Raw genomic sequence first — 16235 nt, 5'->3', positions numbered from 1 at the left:
TGGGCTACAGTGCATGGGGTCGCAAAGAGTTGGACTTGACTGAGCATGCACGCATGCAGCAGCCCGGCAGGCCCTCAGTAGCATGTGCACAGGAGGAGGCAGCATAACTAACAGCTAGCTCAGGATTCAGGAGTTACACCGCCTGAGGTCCAATCTCCACTCTGTCCCCAACATCTGGGAGAACCTGGCAAGTCATGCAACCCCATTAAGCCTCCATCTCTTTATCTGTAATATGGGATAGTAACTGGGGTTCCTACTTCATAAGATTATCCAGAGGATTAAAGGAGCTAATATGTGTGCATGCTTGCGTGCTAAGTTGCTTCAGTCGTGCCTGACTCTTTGCAACCCCATGTACTGTAGCCCACCAAGCTCTTCGGTCCATGGAATTCTCCAGGCAAGAATACTGGAGTGGGTTGCCATTTTCTCTTCCAGGGATCTTCCCAAGGATTGAACCTGCATCTCTGGTGTCTTCTGCACTGGCAGTCAGGTTCTTTACCATTCGTGCCACCTGGGAAGCCCTAAAGTGAAAGTGTCAGTCACTCAGTCATGACTGATTCTTGGTGAGCCCATGGATGATAGCCCACCAGGCTCCTCTGTCCATGGAATTCCCCTGGCGAGAATACTGGAGTGGGTTGCCATGCCCTTGTCCAGTGGATATTCCCAACCTAAGGACTGAACCTATGTCTCCTGCATCTCCTGCATTGGAGGCAGATTCTTTGCTGTCTGAGCCACCAGGAAACATGTGTGAGACATTCTGTATAGTGTTCGGCCCAGAGTCAACACTCAAGGTAAGTGTTAGATATCATGACAAAGATGTTAGATGCTGTACCTATATAAAGCTATGAAATCTTCAGACTTATTTTTGACAAATATTGTTATTATAACACCATTATCCTCATTTCACAAACAGAAAAACAGAGGCTTAGAGAACTTAAGTAACTTGCTAAGCATCACATAGTAAATGGAGAAGCTAAGCTCTGAACCAATGTCTGTCCAAAGCTGTCCCTCACTTCCCTGCACAAAAGCAGAGACAAATCACTTGGGATTGCTTCCTAAATTGCCCAGACTCAGTTGTCATAGCACTTTTCCAGTGGGCCTCCCACTCTCTCCAGTGGGAGCCTGGGGTCACCCTCATCGGTGCTGACCTGAACAGCCCAGGCTCCCTCACTCCCTGTCCCTTGCAGTCTCAGGGTCCTTCTGCAGAACTGATGATCACTTCAGCTTTTGAGACCCCAAGAGGATCCAAGAGATACCGCAGAGCTGTGGTCTCCTGCCCCGTGGCCCACATTGGGCCCTCCATGTTCCTTCCAGACCTAGGGTTCAGTGCTCGAGTCTCCTGCACCTTCCCTCCTCTCAGAAACGTCTCCGACCTCCTCCATTTTTCTCAAGTGCCTAGTTAAATCCAAACGCTTTGGGCAGAGGCTCCACCTGCCTGCCCAAATGGGAAAGTTGAAGATGCTAGGGGAGGGGGAAGTCCTCTCTTCTTTCTGCTCACTACATCCCTGGTCCTCACCTCTCTTCCTCTGAACTGAGCAGAAGTGCCAGGACTTCCTTAGGTTCTGTGAGGACCACTGTGGCCTTGGACATCCCTTTCGGGGGCTGGGCTTTGACGTCCCATATCCCCCAGCTTCTCTGATGGTGCTTCCTGCTTTCTCAGTCCGCTGCTCCTCAGGGCCCTGGCTTTTGTCTACATTTCCCCAATCCCTATCCTGCCTACTGTGTCAGACTCCACCTCAGGCCAAGTCATTCCCATTTGGGAATTCAGAGTTTGTGGAATCACAAAAGAGGGGCAAAAAAGCTTCCCTGACAGAGCTCTGGCCCAGCACCCCTGGTCTTTTGCTGGTGAGACAGTCTGCACACTTATCACACCCCTGGGCCAGGCTTTCCTCCCAACTGCCCACTTAGGTCTGTTGCCTTAAAAAAGAACTCCACCCTCATCCCTACCTTTGATTCAGACACCCCACCAGGGAAGCTCAGCTCCAAATGCCAGCAAGTCCCTCCCTCAACCTGCCTGAGGTGAAGGGGCCCTCCTTCTCCTTGGTGACCAAGGATAACCAGCCTTGTCATGGGAGGGAGTGAGGTGTAGAAGTGTCTAGACCTGCGGGAAGGACTGCAGCCCCAGGAGCTGGGAATAGAGGTCTGTCTTTCCAGGAAGGCTGGGGCCCTGGAACTAGGGACTGCTCTTCCCCATGACCAACTCTCACTCCACTTTCCCCTTCTCCATCTCGGGTGACCCTTCCCTGACTCGCAGAGACAGTCTAGGGAGGAAGGAGGCACGGCCAACTTCATATGGAGTGGGGGGCCTCCCATAGGTACAGGCCGGCCCTTCCTTCTCACGGGAGCCAAGGCCACCTGCCGATTTCGGCCGGGTGGGCTGACTCTGGGGCGTGCTCCCGTGCCCTGTCAGGGGAGTGGGGGCAGAGAGAGCTCAGCCCGCTAGGGGAGACCGGGGCCGGGTGTTCTCTCTCCAGAGGTTGCCTCACCGTTCCCGAGACCTGGGCGCTCACCTTCCCGCAGGTCCCCACGAACGCCGGTTGTTAGGGACGCCGTGCGTCGCTACGGGGCGGGTACTCAAGGGCGGGTGCTCAAGGGCGGGTGCGCATGCGTTCTCCAGCAAGCTGGTTTACTGTGCTCGGTGCTGTGCGAAGGCAGGGCTGCCGGACTTCGATGGTTGTCGCCGCGCACCTTGGCCCAAGATCGATGCAAATACGTGTCCCCATCTAAGGCACTGTGTGGGGCCCAGACCGGGCAGTGGGAACTCTGACCGCGGGACATGGTTTGTGCGTCCTGTGGACATGTTTAGGAGCAGTGGGTTTCTGCGGGGAAAGGCGGGGAGCTGCGGATGGGGCAGGGCTCCTGGAGTGCTACGGGGCTCTTCCTTCTCGGGGCCTTTTGTGTGGAAATGGAGGTGGGGATGACGAGTGGGAAGACGGTCCAGGAAAAGCGCCAGTGGCCATTCCCTTCCGGAAGAGGACGATGGAAGGGCACGTGCAGTTCTTGGAACTCCCCTGAGGCCTTCGGCTGACCACTGGCTGCAGCATCCCTTTGGAGCCACCCTCAGCCTTTCTCCAGGCTGTCAGCAAGGCTGAGTGGCACCGGGCAGGAAGACCCTAGGCCTCCACAGCGCTCCCTCCACAGCCCTAAGCCCGACACCAGGAATGACCAGCTTCTGTGAAATGACCAGCTTTCACAGAAAAGGAAATCATCCTTCAAGAGGGGAAGAGCAACCAAGGGTGGCTGGAAGTTTCACTGGAGGCAGAACTTAAATTTCAGTTCTGATGATTACTAGCTGGGTTATCCTGGATAAATTGCCACCTTAGAAGCTCAGTTAACTCATCAATCCCCCCCGCCGCCCCCCCCCCCCCCCCCCCAGTATCCTCACTGTGGTGACTATGTGTTAAGATCCAGGCTTTCAGTCAGTGTACTGAACAGTGGCCCCTGCTACAGTTGCTAAGATCCACAGTTGCGACCTCTCAGGACTGCAAACAGCCAGAGGCCAGGGGCTCCAGGCCCCTTTCAAGCCCTCATCAGTGATTTACCAACGAATCACCACTGCCTCAATTAGAATGAGCAATCACGCAAGAAATGCTGTCAGGAAGGCCTGCTCTGCGCTAAAATTTTGACTAAATGGCCCCAGAACTTTGCAGCCAGGGAGGCTCTGACTTGGGGATGGGTCCCCCGAGTTCTCCTTCCTTCATCCCGCAACAGAGATCTTCGAACACAGGTGGAGCTCAGGTGTCTGGCTTGGTCCTGGGTGGATTCACTTTGGGAGGGAAGGACAACTGCCCTCCATTCCACACCTTCCTCCTGCTCTGAGCTGCCAATTTCAGCTTCAGCTCAGGTTTGGGGCAGGTGCTTTGCAAGTTGTTTTAAAAGAGAAGGCTCGGGACTGCTCTGGTGGTACAGTGGGTGAGAATCCTCCTGCCAATGCATGGGTTGAATCCCTGGTCCAGGAAGATTCTACACGTCACAGAACAACGAAGCCCGTGCGCCACGAGTGGGCCCACGTGCTGCAACACTGAAGCCCTTGTGCCCCAGAGCCCGTGGTCCACAAGAGAAGCCACCGCAACAAACAGTAGCCCCTACTCGCCCCAACTAGAAAGCCTGCAGGCAGCAATGACGACCCAGCACAACCAACAACAAATAAAAATTTTTTTAAATGTTTAAAAAAAGAGTAGGCTTGCTTTGGCTCTGCTCCCTTCTGACCCCAAGGCCTGTACCTGTCCCTCAGGCCTCTGCACTGACTCTGCCCTCAGATGTCCATGGGGCTCACACCCTCCCAACCCGCCTGCTCTCTCCATAGACCTCATCCCCATCTGATGCTTTCTTCTTTCTCTTCATTGCTGTTTCCCCACGGGAAGAAAGCACCACAAGGGAAGGAAGTTCTGTTCGTTTCTTGCCATAGTCTCAGCAACTGATCAGTACCTGCTGGGTTATTTGTTCGGCTCTGCTGGGTCTTAGTTGCAGCATGCAGGTTCTTCAGTTTATAGTGTGGCATGTGGGATTGCAGTTCCCCGATCAGGGATCAAACCCAAGCCCTTTGCATTGGGAGCTTGGAGTCTCAGCCCCATCAGGGAAGTCCCTGTTGGCTCATTTTATCAACAAATCATCAGAGCCTGCATTAAAATGAGAAGTTGTTAATGAAATAAGTGACACCAGAGAGGATCTGCCCAGCTCTCATGACTTTCACATGAGCTTTCTGTCTTGGCTAGGGAGGCCTTTGTGGGTGCTCGGAACAGGCTGGCACAGTGGGCTTGGCCAAGTGCTTGTGGTAGTGATGAGGGGAGTTCAGATCTGGATGCCAGGTGGCCTTCTAGTCCAGTGTGAAGGGCCAAATTGGGGATGGGGCACCCACGTCAGGTTGCTGAGATGGGAAAGGCTGCTTTTTTTAGGTGAAAGAATGTCCGGGAGCTTCCTGTGTGTGTGTACCAGGTCGCTTCAGTCGTGTCTGGCTCTTTGCAACCCTATGGACCAGAGCCCGCCAGGCTCCTCTGTCCATGTGATTCTCCAGGCAAGAATACTGGAGTGGGTAGCCATTCCCTTCTCTAGAGGATCTTCCCGACCCAGGGATCAAACCTCGGTCTCTTACGTCTTCTGCATTGGCAGGTGAGTTCTTTACCATTAGCGCTACCTGGGAAGCCCTCTGGAGCTTCCTATCCTGTGAAAAATACTTTTTAATGAACAATTGCAGCCAGAACAGCCATGTATGTCTTCACCTTCACCTCGCCGGGTCTATGATCAGGCTCACTTCTGCCTTCCCCAGCCCCCACCTTCTTGTGTCTGTGCAGGTCCCAGCCCAGGGCACCCTCTTGGCTCAGCTGCTTGGCCTCCAGACTTGAGTCCTCCGCTGCGCCTCCGGGGAGGTTCTGCTGGCTCCTTCAGGGCTCCAGGCACTGCCCTGGCCGCAGTCTCTTCAGTGTGTGTGAGCCCCTGCATGAGCCTGCTCAGAGCTGGTTGAGGGCATAGGCTCGTGCTGCGCTGAGGGCAGCTTCCAGGTCAGCAGTGCTTCCAGTGCCCTGGGCCACCACTCGAGAGCCCCAGGCTTTGCCCCCCATGTGGCTACACACAGCCAGCGCCCAGGCCTCTGCTGTGAAGGCCGGTGTGGCACTCTGGGGACAGAAACAGAAAGGGCAGTGATGCAGAGCAGCCCTCTGTGCCCCTCCCGCTCAGTGTACCCTGGAGAGGGGAGTCACAGCGAGTAGAGCCCTCTTGCAAGCCGGGCACATGGTGGGGGTGGGTAAGTGGGTGAGGAGACAGGAGACGGATGGGCCGGGAATGCATGTATAGAGGTTGATGAATGGCTGCTACCTATTTGTAAGAAATATGCAGCCTGGAGGGTGGGGTGGTGGGAACTGAGGGAATCCTTTGAGGGTGGGGTGGGAGGGCGTGGGTTAGGGACAAGGAGGTGGCCCTGTCCCCATCCTGGGGTATCCTCAGAGATCACCTCTACCCAGCTGTGGCTCTCTTATGTGGGAGGAATAAAAGACAAGGGATCAGCAAGCTGGACTAGGAGATGAGTAGGGTGGGGGCTGCCCTCCCCCCTCACCTGGGCCACCTGACAGGCACACAGCACCTGCCCCAGAGGCTGGGGGCTGAGGAGCAGCACGGATGTGCTGGGCGCCTGCTTGCACAGCTGCCGGACCACCTTCACCAGCATCTGCGTGGGGGAGGGCAGATGGCTACCTCGCAACTCCCAGCTTCCTCCCCGCCGGGACTTTCCCCTCCCCACACCCTAGGCCCACCCCACGCCCAACGCTTACAGAGAGGGACTCCGTGGAAACCGTGTCCACAATCAGGGGCCCCTCCGTGTGCCGCTGGAGCAGCTCCTGGGTCTTCTGTGCAGCCTAGGAGGCAGGAAGAACAGCGCAGGGGTTGGGCTGGGAAGCAATCAGCCCTCACTTCTGAACTGAGCCCCAACCCAGAAATCCCCTCCCACGCCCTCCGTCCCCCAGCAAAGGTGCCAGGGGTTCTGTCGAGAACAGCCGCCTTGTTTTGGGTCCCCTCTGCGTCCTTCCTCTCCTCCCTCCCGCCTCCCTTTCGTTATAGCTCCAGGCCCCTACACATGGGCCGCTGAAGGTGAAGGGACTGCGGCTGCAGCACAGATGGGCGAGGCTGGGCGGAGGGAGGAGGAGCCACAGTCAGGGAGCAATTAGGGCTGAATAGCGTAATCAAGTCAGCTTCCTGGAGGGAGAGTCTGAGAAAGGCTTGGGAGTTGGGGGAGAGACCCAGTTTGGCAGAGAGAAGTGTGGGAATGACCTGATGGTGGCACCCAGGTGGCAGGAGAGGCAGCAACTGCCACCCACCCCCACTCCCCGCCAGGCCTGGGGGTGTCTCAGCGTGCGTGCTAGACATCTCTGATGCTCGCCAGGTGTGCCTGCTATCTGCCCCATGGGGTGCATCGCACCCCCTCTCACCTGCCCCATTTCCAGTTTCCGGACGGCAGTGTTGGCACGCCGCTGCAGCGCCTTCAGTGTGGCCTGAAGCTCCCGCCGCTGCCACTGGGGCATCGTGGCGGTGTCCACGGCCTGTGGTCAGAAGCAGCATATCACTCCCTGGCCCCACTGAGTCATGGTCCCTGAGGCAGGGACCAGCGGGGCCAGGGAAGAGGTCACACCCCCTACATGCCCCCCTGCAGACAAACAACAAATATCTGGGCTGGGGATGCTGGGGGGGAGACAGGCAGGGTTGGGGAGGGGAACAGGGCCAGGCAGAGGGGGCAGCTCCACGGTGGGGGTAGCCCTCACGTCGGTAAGTCGCCCCATGTCCTTGGACAGCCGATGCGCCTCCGCCACATGCCGGCTGCCCTGACTCAGCCGAGCTGCGGCTGCTTCCACCTCCTGGGCCAGCCTCTGGCCCACCTCCCGGGCCTGTAGAGAGGGCACAGGATGTTCAGGGGAGTGTGGCATACCTGCTCTCTCCAAGACAGGGGTTCTTGACCTATTGCTGGGCAGGGACAAGTTAGAAACATTTAACAATCAAGACTCATCAAGGTATCAAATGATGACAACAGATGCCAGCTGGCAGCAGCTGGTATGGCTTAGTGCACAGGTATGAATCCCGGTTCTGCTGCTGGGCATTCCCTGGCCTGAGAGCATCAGCTGCATGCTCCCTGACCCATCCACACCCAGAGAAGCCTCCCAGGCCCCACTGGTATGCTGACCTGCTGGGCCTGCTCCCCAGTGACGGCCAGCAGGCGGGTGATGCCCTTGACGAGCTGGCGCTCTCCGATGATGACCAGGTCTCCTATAGCCCCTGTGCGAAGCAGGTGCCTGTGGGCAGAGGGAGGGAGCAGGAGGTCTGGGTGATGATGCGAGAGAGAAGAGCAGCTGGAGCTCCAAACCAGGGGCTGGTGGCTCCAGGGACGAGGGAAGGGAGGAGGTCCAGGACCCCAGGCCAGAGTGGGCAGAGAGGAGTGACTCACGTCCCGCAGCATAGCTCCACAGAGGTGTGCAGTGCGGCCTGGGAGGCTGGGTCCAGCGCATGGGCTACGGGCACCCCCATGGATACCACCCGCACAGGGTCTGGGTATACCTGGCGGTGAGAGGCACAGGTCTGTTAACAGGCCTGTGGCTGGGAGGGGCGGTCACTCACACGATCTCTACCAACGGGGCCCCCCCAACTCACCTCATCCAAGGAGCGCAGGCCGGGGACGTGGGCAGTGCGTGCCAGGGCCACCTCCTCCATGTACACGGCCTCATCCTGCCCCACGGCCTTCTGCACAGTGACCTCCACGGCCCGGAGCTGCTCTGGGGTCAATGGGGCCTGGGGGGTTGTAGGGGAAATAGACCGACAGGCAGTCAGCCCCGTGCCTGGGAGTGATGCGTGAAGAAGCAGTCAGTGTTCACTGAACCAGCCCCAAGCTAGTGCACAACAGTGAACTGTGCCTAGCACATAACACGTACTCAATACATTTGTGGAGCAGACAGTCCTTTCCCTTAGAAAGCTACCCGGGAACTGGGCCTATTGGAAGCAGCAGGCCTTTCGCTAGACACTGAAAGTTGATAAAAAAACAGAAGACAGAGGCTCTGTACTTCAGGAGCTTACAAGAGAGGGGAAGAGAAATACAGGACAGGGGAGACGCAGGAGTAAGGAGGGAATCATCAGGCGGAATGGGATTCAATGAGCACTTCCTGCAGGATTTGAGCCAGATGGACATAGAGACAGGATGACAGATAAGGAAGAGGGCAGCTCGGCTTGAGCAAGAGTGGCCTGGGTAACAGCAAGGACAAGGAAGCCGGGCGGCTGGAGGCCAAGAGAGGACTCTGGACACTGGCTCGCCTGACCCTCACTGGCGCAGGAGCGGCCTGATGCGAAGCCCCCCCACTCAAGGTTCCCCCAGTAACTGAGCGAGGGGAGTCCAGCCCTCTTACTGGTCAAACTCCCACACCACCAGACTCTAAGCCCATCGCCTTGTGTGAAGGCTGCCTCTCCGTGCCCAGCTCACCTGCGTGGCCACGTCGAAGCGCAGCCGCTCAGGATTGAGATGGGAGCCTCGCTGCTCTGTGCTGGGGCCCAGGGCCTGCCGCAGCGCCCAGTTGAGCAGGTGAATGGCCGTGTGCTTCTCCATGCAGCTCAGACGCCAGGCCTGAAACACTTCTGTCACCCAGGGCCCCGGGCGCGGGTGGGGTGGGGAGAGAGGAGGGGCTGCAGGACACGGAGGACAAACAGCAGGGGTGGGGTCCTCACCTCATCCAGGTGCAGCTGCACCTGGTCCCCCACCCTGAGGCACTCCAGGGCCACCACCTCATGCAGGATGAAGCCTCCGCAGACCTGGGCCCGGGCCACTGGGAAGAGCACGTCCTGGGGAAGGGCAGGGCCGAGGCACTGAGTGCCTGCCGCCTCTCCCTCCCCTTGGCTCCTTCTGGCTCAGGAGAACTGGGGAACGCGCGTGTGTGTGTGTGTGTGTGTGTGTGTTTGTCTGTGTCTGTGTGGCGGGCGTTGGGGCTCACCTGCTGGCCCACCAGCACCAGGTAGCCTCGGTCGGAAGCCTGGCCTCCCTGTTCAGCGTAGAAGTTGGTTTTGTCCAAGAGGAGGCCACAGCGCTGGCCATCCCCTACGGAGGCCACAGCTGTCCCATCTTCTGTATACAGCTGGAGCACCTGGGCCTCACAGGTGCCAAACTCTGCCAGGGCCGAGACTGCTTATCAATGCCAGGCAGGGGCTTGGGCCTGTGCCTCCCTGGAAGCCAATCGGCAGGGGTAGGGGGGGGCACTTCCAGCCGGGACCCACAGCGACCCCTGGTGGCTCCCCCGGGGAAGGCACAGGCCTGGTGGCTGGTCTGTCCTCCCAATGGCGGTCAGGCAAGCCCGTGGCCACCCGCCTCAGCCCAGGCTCTCACCGTAACCGCCACCTGGTTGCAGGGAGTAGCTGTACTTGGGGCTATCATCGGTTGGGGGCACCCCTCGGCGCTGCAGCTCCCCCAGGGCGTGGACGTTGAGTCGCAGTCCCTGCTCCTGAACCGGCTCGGCCTGCAGTGCCCGGTGCTGTGGGACAGGCATATGTGCAGGAGGGGTTGTGTGGAGACCTGCCTCCACCACACAGCTTGTGCATCCCGCATCCCCTCTGGAATAAGCCTTCAGGCTGGGCTGGCTGCTGGAGGCCCTGGGCTGGCTGGTGAACCTTCCCTCATGCAGGGGTCTCAGGACCAGGACCCACTGCGGCCCCCGATGGCCCCTCTGAGGACTCGTGTTGGCCTCTCCCCTTCTGCTCCTCTGTGTGGCCCACTGCACTGGCCTTCCTCTCTGTGGGCTGCGGGTGGGGGCTGAGCAAGGGGACAGACCCTACCTCAGCCTCCTGTTTCCCTCTTCCCACAAGATCCCAGGACTGAGGGAGGGGCTGTGACCCAACAGAACCGGTGGGGCTGCCCAGCCAGTACCTGGGCCTCCTCCTGGGCCAGCCGCTCCAGTCCAGCAGTGTCCAGCGGCACCCCCTTCTCCTCCAGCATCAGCTCCACCAGGTCCAGGGGGAGCCCCAGGTTCCCAGACAGTGACAAGGACCAGGCCACTTCGGCTTTGAGGAAGGAAGACGATGGGCGTCAGGGCTATTGAGGGAGGGAGTGGGGAGAAGTACGGGCCAGGGCTTTTCTGACCACAGAAGCCACCGGATGCCAAGCACACGGGCCCTCTCCCTGCGCTGGGCAGGCCCCAGAAAAGGGTCACCTTCAGGCTCCAAAGCAAGAGCTGGGGGTAGCCCAGGGTCCTCCCTTGGCAAATGTCATTTCAGAGGAGGGCAGTTCATTCTCAGCCTGCAGCCAGCCTTGGAAAGTAGAGACCAGAGGTGGGGCCAGCTTGGGCAGTAGAGAAGTGAGGAGAAGCAGGGTGTGGTGGAGAGAGCAGGGGAGAGAGACGTCGGGCCAGGGATGTGAGGCCTGGGCTTGGCTCACTTAAGTGGGGCCCTCACACCATGGCCAGGCGTCCTGCTCACCTGGGAACACATCAGAAGGCCCCAGGCGCTTCAGGGTCCGCTCGATGACCCGCCGACCGCGCTGCAGGGAGGCCAGGAAGGCTGCCTCATCCTCCGACACCAGGCTGGCTATCTAAACAGGGGCAGGGCAGGGCTGGAGCCGGGCCTCCTGAGAGGGAGAGCATCTCCCCACCACTCTCGTCAGCCCCTCCCTCGCCCACTCGAGTCCAGTACCTGGGCTGAGCTCCTCCGCAATTCTGGGTAAGCATCTCCCTGGGGACAGCGCAGAGGCCCGAGGCAGTGTCAGAGGCAACAGAGCACACTCTGCACCTCCACCCTGGCCCTCCCTGGGGATGCCTGCCTTGGGGGCTCAGAGAGGCAGATGGATGGCAGAGGGTCCAAATGGGGAATCAGCATCTTTAGGGAGGGGCGGGCATGATACAGGCAGAAGGGGGTCCCGAAGTCAAAGGCTCAGAAGCCTGGGCAAGGAGGCTCCCTGCTTTCTGGAAGCCCGCTGAGAAGACTCTGGGTTAGACACTTAGGGTGGGGAACTGAGGCAGGGCCACTGTTTGGGTTCAGTGACAGGCTCTCCGAGGCCCCTGGGAGGCCCAAGGAGGCGATGAAACTCTGCCCTTACCAGCGTCTCCACCACCACAGGCACCAGGCTGCCCAGGAAGCCAGGTGGTGCCCGCAACACCTCAGTAGAGAACCGCACAGCTCGACGGAGGATCCGACGAAGTACCAGCCTAGAGGGGGTCAGAGCCCAGATACGAGCCCCCAGCAGCCCTGGGTCAGCAGGGAGGGGAGAAGGGAGGGCAAAACGCAGAGTGTATGCTCCCTTCCTCCTCCGCCTGCCATCTCAACCCCACTCGCCTCTCCATCCCCTCCCTCCTCTCCCCTGCAGCATGCAGCAACCCCTGCCCTTCACTGTAGCCCTTCCAGACTCACGGGGCGCCTGACATCCCAGGGGAGACGCCGTCGGCAATGCAGACACTGAGTGTGCGGATGTGATCAGCCACCACGCGGTATGCTGTGTCTGTGCGCCCCTCATCTGCTGCCCCAACGCGGCCCGAGTAAGGGGGTGCCCCGCAACCCTGGAAGCAGGAGATGAGACACGGCTGCTGGCCCTGCCATTCACATTAGTCAAGAACCTGGGGGCCAGCCTTGACTTGGCTCTGCTCTCTGCATCTAATCCATCAGTAGGGGCTTTTGCATCTACTTCCAGAGATCTTTCAAATCCATCTACTTTTCTCCACTTCCTCTGCTACCAGCCTAAGCCACACCTTGTCTTATCTGAACTATGAAACAGCCTCCCAATTTCTCAGCTTCTACTCCAGTTGCCCTCCAGCGCATCCTCCGCACAGCAACAGGAATGTCTTTTAAAAGTGGTGATCAGGGACTTCCCTGGTCAATACAGGGGCATGGGTTCGATCCCTGGTTGGGGAACTAAGACCCCACACGCCACAGCTAAGTCCGTTCACCGCAACTCCTGAGCAAAGAGTGAGGAGCAGAATCAGGCTGTAAACGTGAACTGGAGCCTCACGTGTGACACCCTCGCATTCTCGGCTGCTCACTGTCCCCGCAGGTGGGAATACTCTTGAGTTCTCAACAAAGGGAGAAAGCAGTGGTGGTGAGCCCGGAGGACCGCAGGTCAGAGTGGCTTCTGGAAGGGAAGAGGCGGGCTTACCTGGTGTATGGCGTCGAGCAGCGGGGAAAACAGGTCGGTGTCGTAGGTGGAGAGCCTGCCTTGCAGCACGGCCACCAGCCTTTCCAGGCCCATTCCCGTGTCCACGTGCCGCTGGGGCAGGGGCTGCAGGCTTCCGTCTGCCTCTCTGGCCAGGTGTACGGGAAAGGGGTGCCAGGTGAGGCCCCCCACAGGATTGCAGGTATGATGCTCAAGTGGCATAAAGGGATGAGGAGGGGATTCGGGGGGCCAACAGTGAGAGGAACCAGCGGGCAGTATCATCTCGCTCCCCTCATCCCCCAAAGCGGATGATGATAGCCTTGGGTCCTCTCCTTTCTCATAAAGGGTGATTGGGCCCTCGCCTGGACCCCGACCTCCACTTTCTGGGACATAGTTCTTTGCTTTATAAAGAGGCACGTCAAGGCTGGTAGAAAACCTTAAGAGATTATCAAATTCAACTCCATCTTGTGATAAGAGAGCAGAGTCCAAAGACCCACAGTGTCTAGTTGCAATGTCACGGGCAAGGAAGAGGACTAAATTGGTTACTATCTGAAAAGTGTTTAGAAATATGCCTGAAAGTGAAAGTGTTAGCTGCTCAGTCATGTCTGACTCTTTGTAGCCCGCCAGGCTCCTCTGTCCATGGAATTCTTCAGGCAAGAATACTGGAGTAGGTAGCCATTCCCTTCTCCAGGGGATCTTCCTGACCCAGGGAATGAACCCAAGTCTCCTGCATTATAGGCAGATTCTTTACAATCTGAGCCACCAGGAAAGCCCCCAGAAATATGCCTGCCACATTGCAAATGCTGTTTAAGTATTTGTTCTCATAACAAATGGACCAAAGTCTCCTGACTGCCAACTTCTTCACTTTCAGTCAGGGATTTCCCTCCTCCTCTAGCAACCCCTTACCTGTTGTGTTGCATGAAGACCAGATTCCAAAGCTCCACCAGCTGGGGGGCCCCTGCCCCACCGGCCAGGTCATAGTGTATCTCAGTGCAGGGCCCACAAGGCCCAGTATCCCCCATCTCCCAGAAGTTCTCCTCGGGCCCAAAGGAGAGCACGCGGCTGGCAGGCACCCTGAGAAGAAAGCCAGACGAGTGGTGGGAGACAAAGACAGAGGCCGGGGACTCCCCCACCCCACCCCCACTATCTGCCAGGAGAGCCCTTCCATTAAGCTCAGCAGGAGGAGGAACAAGGCTGACCCTACAGCATCACAGGATACACTGAGACTCTGAGCATTTAATAACTCAGGTGTTGGTTATTTTCCCATTTTCTTGTGCTCCAGGAGTGGGACATAAGTGGGAGTGGACTCACCCTAAGCTGAGCCAGATGTCCCTGCTCTCCAAGTCTGGGCCCAGCCCAGCCTTGGGGTCCCCACCAAAGTAGGAGACCCAGAGCCTGTCCTCAGGGATTCCATAGACCTGAGTCAGCAGCTCCCAGGCCATGCTGCAAGCCTCCTCCTGTAGTGGAAACCCAGTGGGAAGAGGAAGACGGGTGAGAAGGCCCCACTGAAGTGCCCATCAAGCCACAAGAGCTCCACCCTCAGCTTAAGACAAGCCCATTTCCACTGCCCACCTGGTTTTCAGAACAAGCCATGACTCTTTCTGCTTCTGAGATTTTCCTGCATAGAAAGTGTCCTTGCTTCTAAATCCCATTTTCTTTCAGGCACCACCTTCTCCATGAAATCCCCTACCCACCTCAGCCTGAGAGGACTTTTAACTCCTGCATTTGGACCATTTCTTTACAATAATTATTGATCAGCCATTAGGCAGGAGGCATAGTCCTGGTCCTCAAGGAGTTTACAGCCGAACCAGGGAAGCGAGACACATTTCTATTATATGTGTCCATTGAGCACTTTGCCTCTGTGTCTGGTATGAGGCCCTGCTTAAGCTGACTCTAACAGTAGAGACAGGATTAACCTTGACTCTTTTCTTGGCTGACCACTGACCCTTTCCTAGCTCCAGGGCTTCCTGGGGACTCACCTTAAAATATTCACCCCCAAAGGCCCAATTGCCCAGCATCTCAAAGAAGGTATGATGGGAAAGGTCTCGGCCCACATCTTCCAGGTCGCTGTGGCGTCCTCCAGCCCTCACACATTTCTGGCTGTTGGCTACCCGCCGGAAGCCTGCCATCTCACTTCGTGGATCCACAGTGCCCAGGAAGATTGGCTTGAACTGGAAACACAGGAAGGGGGAGAGAGATATCCTAATAGAAGGGAAACATAGGGAGTGGGCATAGAGATGGTGATTCGGATTGAGGGCTGTCCGTGCCCCCTGAGAGTACAGTGAAGTCTTGGCCAGGGGGGCAACTTGGGAGCACCCATCTCTGGTGGTGTCTGAGCAGACAAATCATGAAAGACTCTGCTAGTAAAATGAGAACGAATGTGTTGGTGGCTAGAAACAGGGCAAGTCTACAGAGGGTAAGTGGTGCTCAAAGTCGAAAGCTTAGAGCACACAGGCTAGCGCAGTAGCATGTACTCAACAAACATTTATTTTAATGAATGATATCTTTATTTTAAGAAAACTAATAAATGAACCCAGACTTCCCCCACCAGTCTGCCCCCATGAGACTCCACACTCGCCATTCCTGGAAATAAAAGTCAACCTTCACCCGCCATTCCTGGAACTAAAACTCAATCTTAACTCAGAAATTTCCGATCGCGTTCTCCCCAAGCCCTAATTTGCACCCCAAACTCTGCCCAATCACGCACAAGCTCTCTTTCCCCGAAAAGTAGGAGCTCCGCCCTTTGCGTCTCTTGCCCAATCCCGCAACGCGTTTCTCTAAGGAAAAAAACTGCAAACTCCGCCCAGACCTGCGTGGTTCAGCCCCTACCTGGTTCATGCCTGCATTGACGAAAAGCAAACTGGGGTCGCCGCGGGGCCTCACGGAAGCGGAGGGCACCAAGCGGTGGCCATGGCGGTCCCGAAAGAAGCTCAGGAAGGCGTCCCGCACGGCCGCGGCCTGGGTTGGAGGGGCCTCCGATGAGAGCGCCCGAAGGCCCCGCCATGAGGGCGACCTTCGAATGGCCCGCCGAAGTCGCCCAGCTGCGGCTGCAAACGACGCCGCCATCTTAACTGGGGGCAATACTTCACGAGGTCAAAGGGTATCGCAGAGATAGAAGTAACGAGAGGAGGCCCGGCGTTTCCTACAGCGACCCCTGGCGGCAGGAGGACTCAAGACCGCTTCTGGCTCCAGGTAGAAGTGATTGGCAAGAAGGCGCCCGCAGGAGTCCACCTGTTAATAACAAAAGCGGCCTGGCGCATTCAATTCAGTTCAGTTCAGTTGCTCAGTCGTGTCCGACTCTTTGCGACCCCATGAATTGCAGCACGCCAGGCCTCCCTGTCCATCACCAACTCCCGGAGTTCACTCAGACTCACGTCCATCGAGTCAATGATGCCATCCAGCCATCTCATCCTGTCGTCCCCTTCTCCTCCTGCCCCCAATCCCTCCCAGCATCAGAGTCTTTTCCAATGAGTCTACTCTTCGATGAGGTGGCCAAAGTATTGGAGTTTCAGCTTTAGCGTCATTCCTTCCAAAGAAATCCCAGGGCTGATCTCCTTCAGGATGGACTGGTTGGATCTCCTTGCAGTCCAAGGGACTCTCAAGAGTCTTCTCCAACACCACAGTTCAAAAGCATCAATTCTTCGGCGCT

At 57.6% G+C, this 16235-nt stretch overlaps 1 protein-coding gene across 2 annotated transcripts; it reads right to left on the bottom strand.

Moving 5' to 3' along the window:
* Positions 1-4138: 4138 nt before the first annotated feature.
* Positions 4139-15790, bottom strand: AARS2 (alanyl-tRNA synthetase 2, mitochondrial). Of its 2 annotated transcripts, XM_055571293.1 has the most exons (22): positions 15416-15790; positions 14566-14757; positions 13898-14043; positions 13493-13660; positions 12590-12734; positions 11851-11996; positions 11540-11648; positions 11137-11175; positions 10924-11035; positions 10376-10509; positions 9839-9983; positions 9450-9622; positions 9187-9300; positions 8945-9085; positions 8125-8262; positions 7922-8031; positions 7661-7769; positions 7245-7367; positions 6915-7025; positions 6261-6344; positions 6047-6157; positions 4139-5609 (listed from the first exon to the last, which is right to left on the bottom strand). In XM_055571293.1, the coding sequence occupies exons 1-22, from the start codon at positions 15650-15652 to the stop codon at positions 5445-5447; spliced, it is 2952 nt and encodes a 983-aa protein (XP_055427268.1). In that variant the 5' UTR covers positions 15653-15790; the 3' UTR covers positions 4139-5444. The 2 variants fall into 2 exon arrangements, with proteins under 2 accessions (XP_055427268.1, XP_055427269.1); XM_055571294.1 differs by lacking the exon at positions 13898-14043 and having other exon boundaries at positions 15416-15555.
* Between the last annotated feature and the right edge of the window lie 445 nt (positions 15791-16235).

This window comes from Bubalus kerabau, chromosome 3, assembly GCF_029407905.1.
Source record: "Bubalus kerabau isolate K-KA32 ecotype Philippines breed swamp buffalo chromosome 3, PCC_UOA_SB_1v2, whole genome shotgun sequence".
Lineage (NCBI taxonomy): Eukaryota > Metazoa > Chordata > Mammalia > Artiodactyla > Bovidae > Bubalus > Bubalus kerabau.
The sequence above is the reverse complement of the archived record's forward strand: the minus strand, read 5'-3'. Positions and strand labels throughout refer to the sequence as shown.

Bases quoted from the DNA above. Each gene is read 5' to 3' on its own strand.
- AARS2 (XM_055571293.1), bottom strand. From the start codon at position 15,652: ATGGCGGCGTCGTTTGCAGCCGCAGCTGGGCGACTTCGGCGGGCCATT. The intron at 11,176-11,539 runs GTAAGGGCAGAG...CGCTGTCCCCAG, and splicing joins CTGTGGTGGTGGAGACGCTG to GGAGATGCTTACCCAGAATT. The intron at 8,032-8,124 runs GTGAGTTGGGGG...TCTCACCGCCAG, and splicing joins GCCTGCGCTCCTTGGATGAG to GTATACCCAGACCCTGTGCG.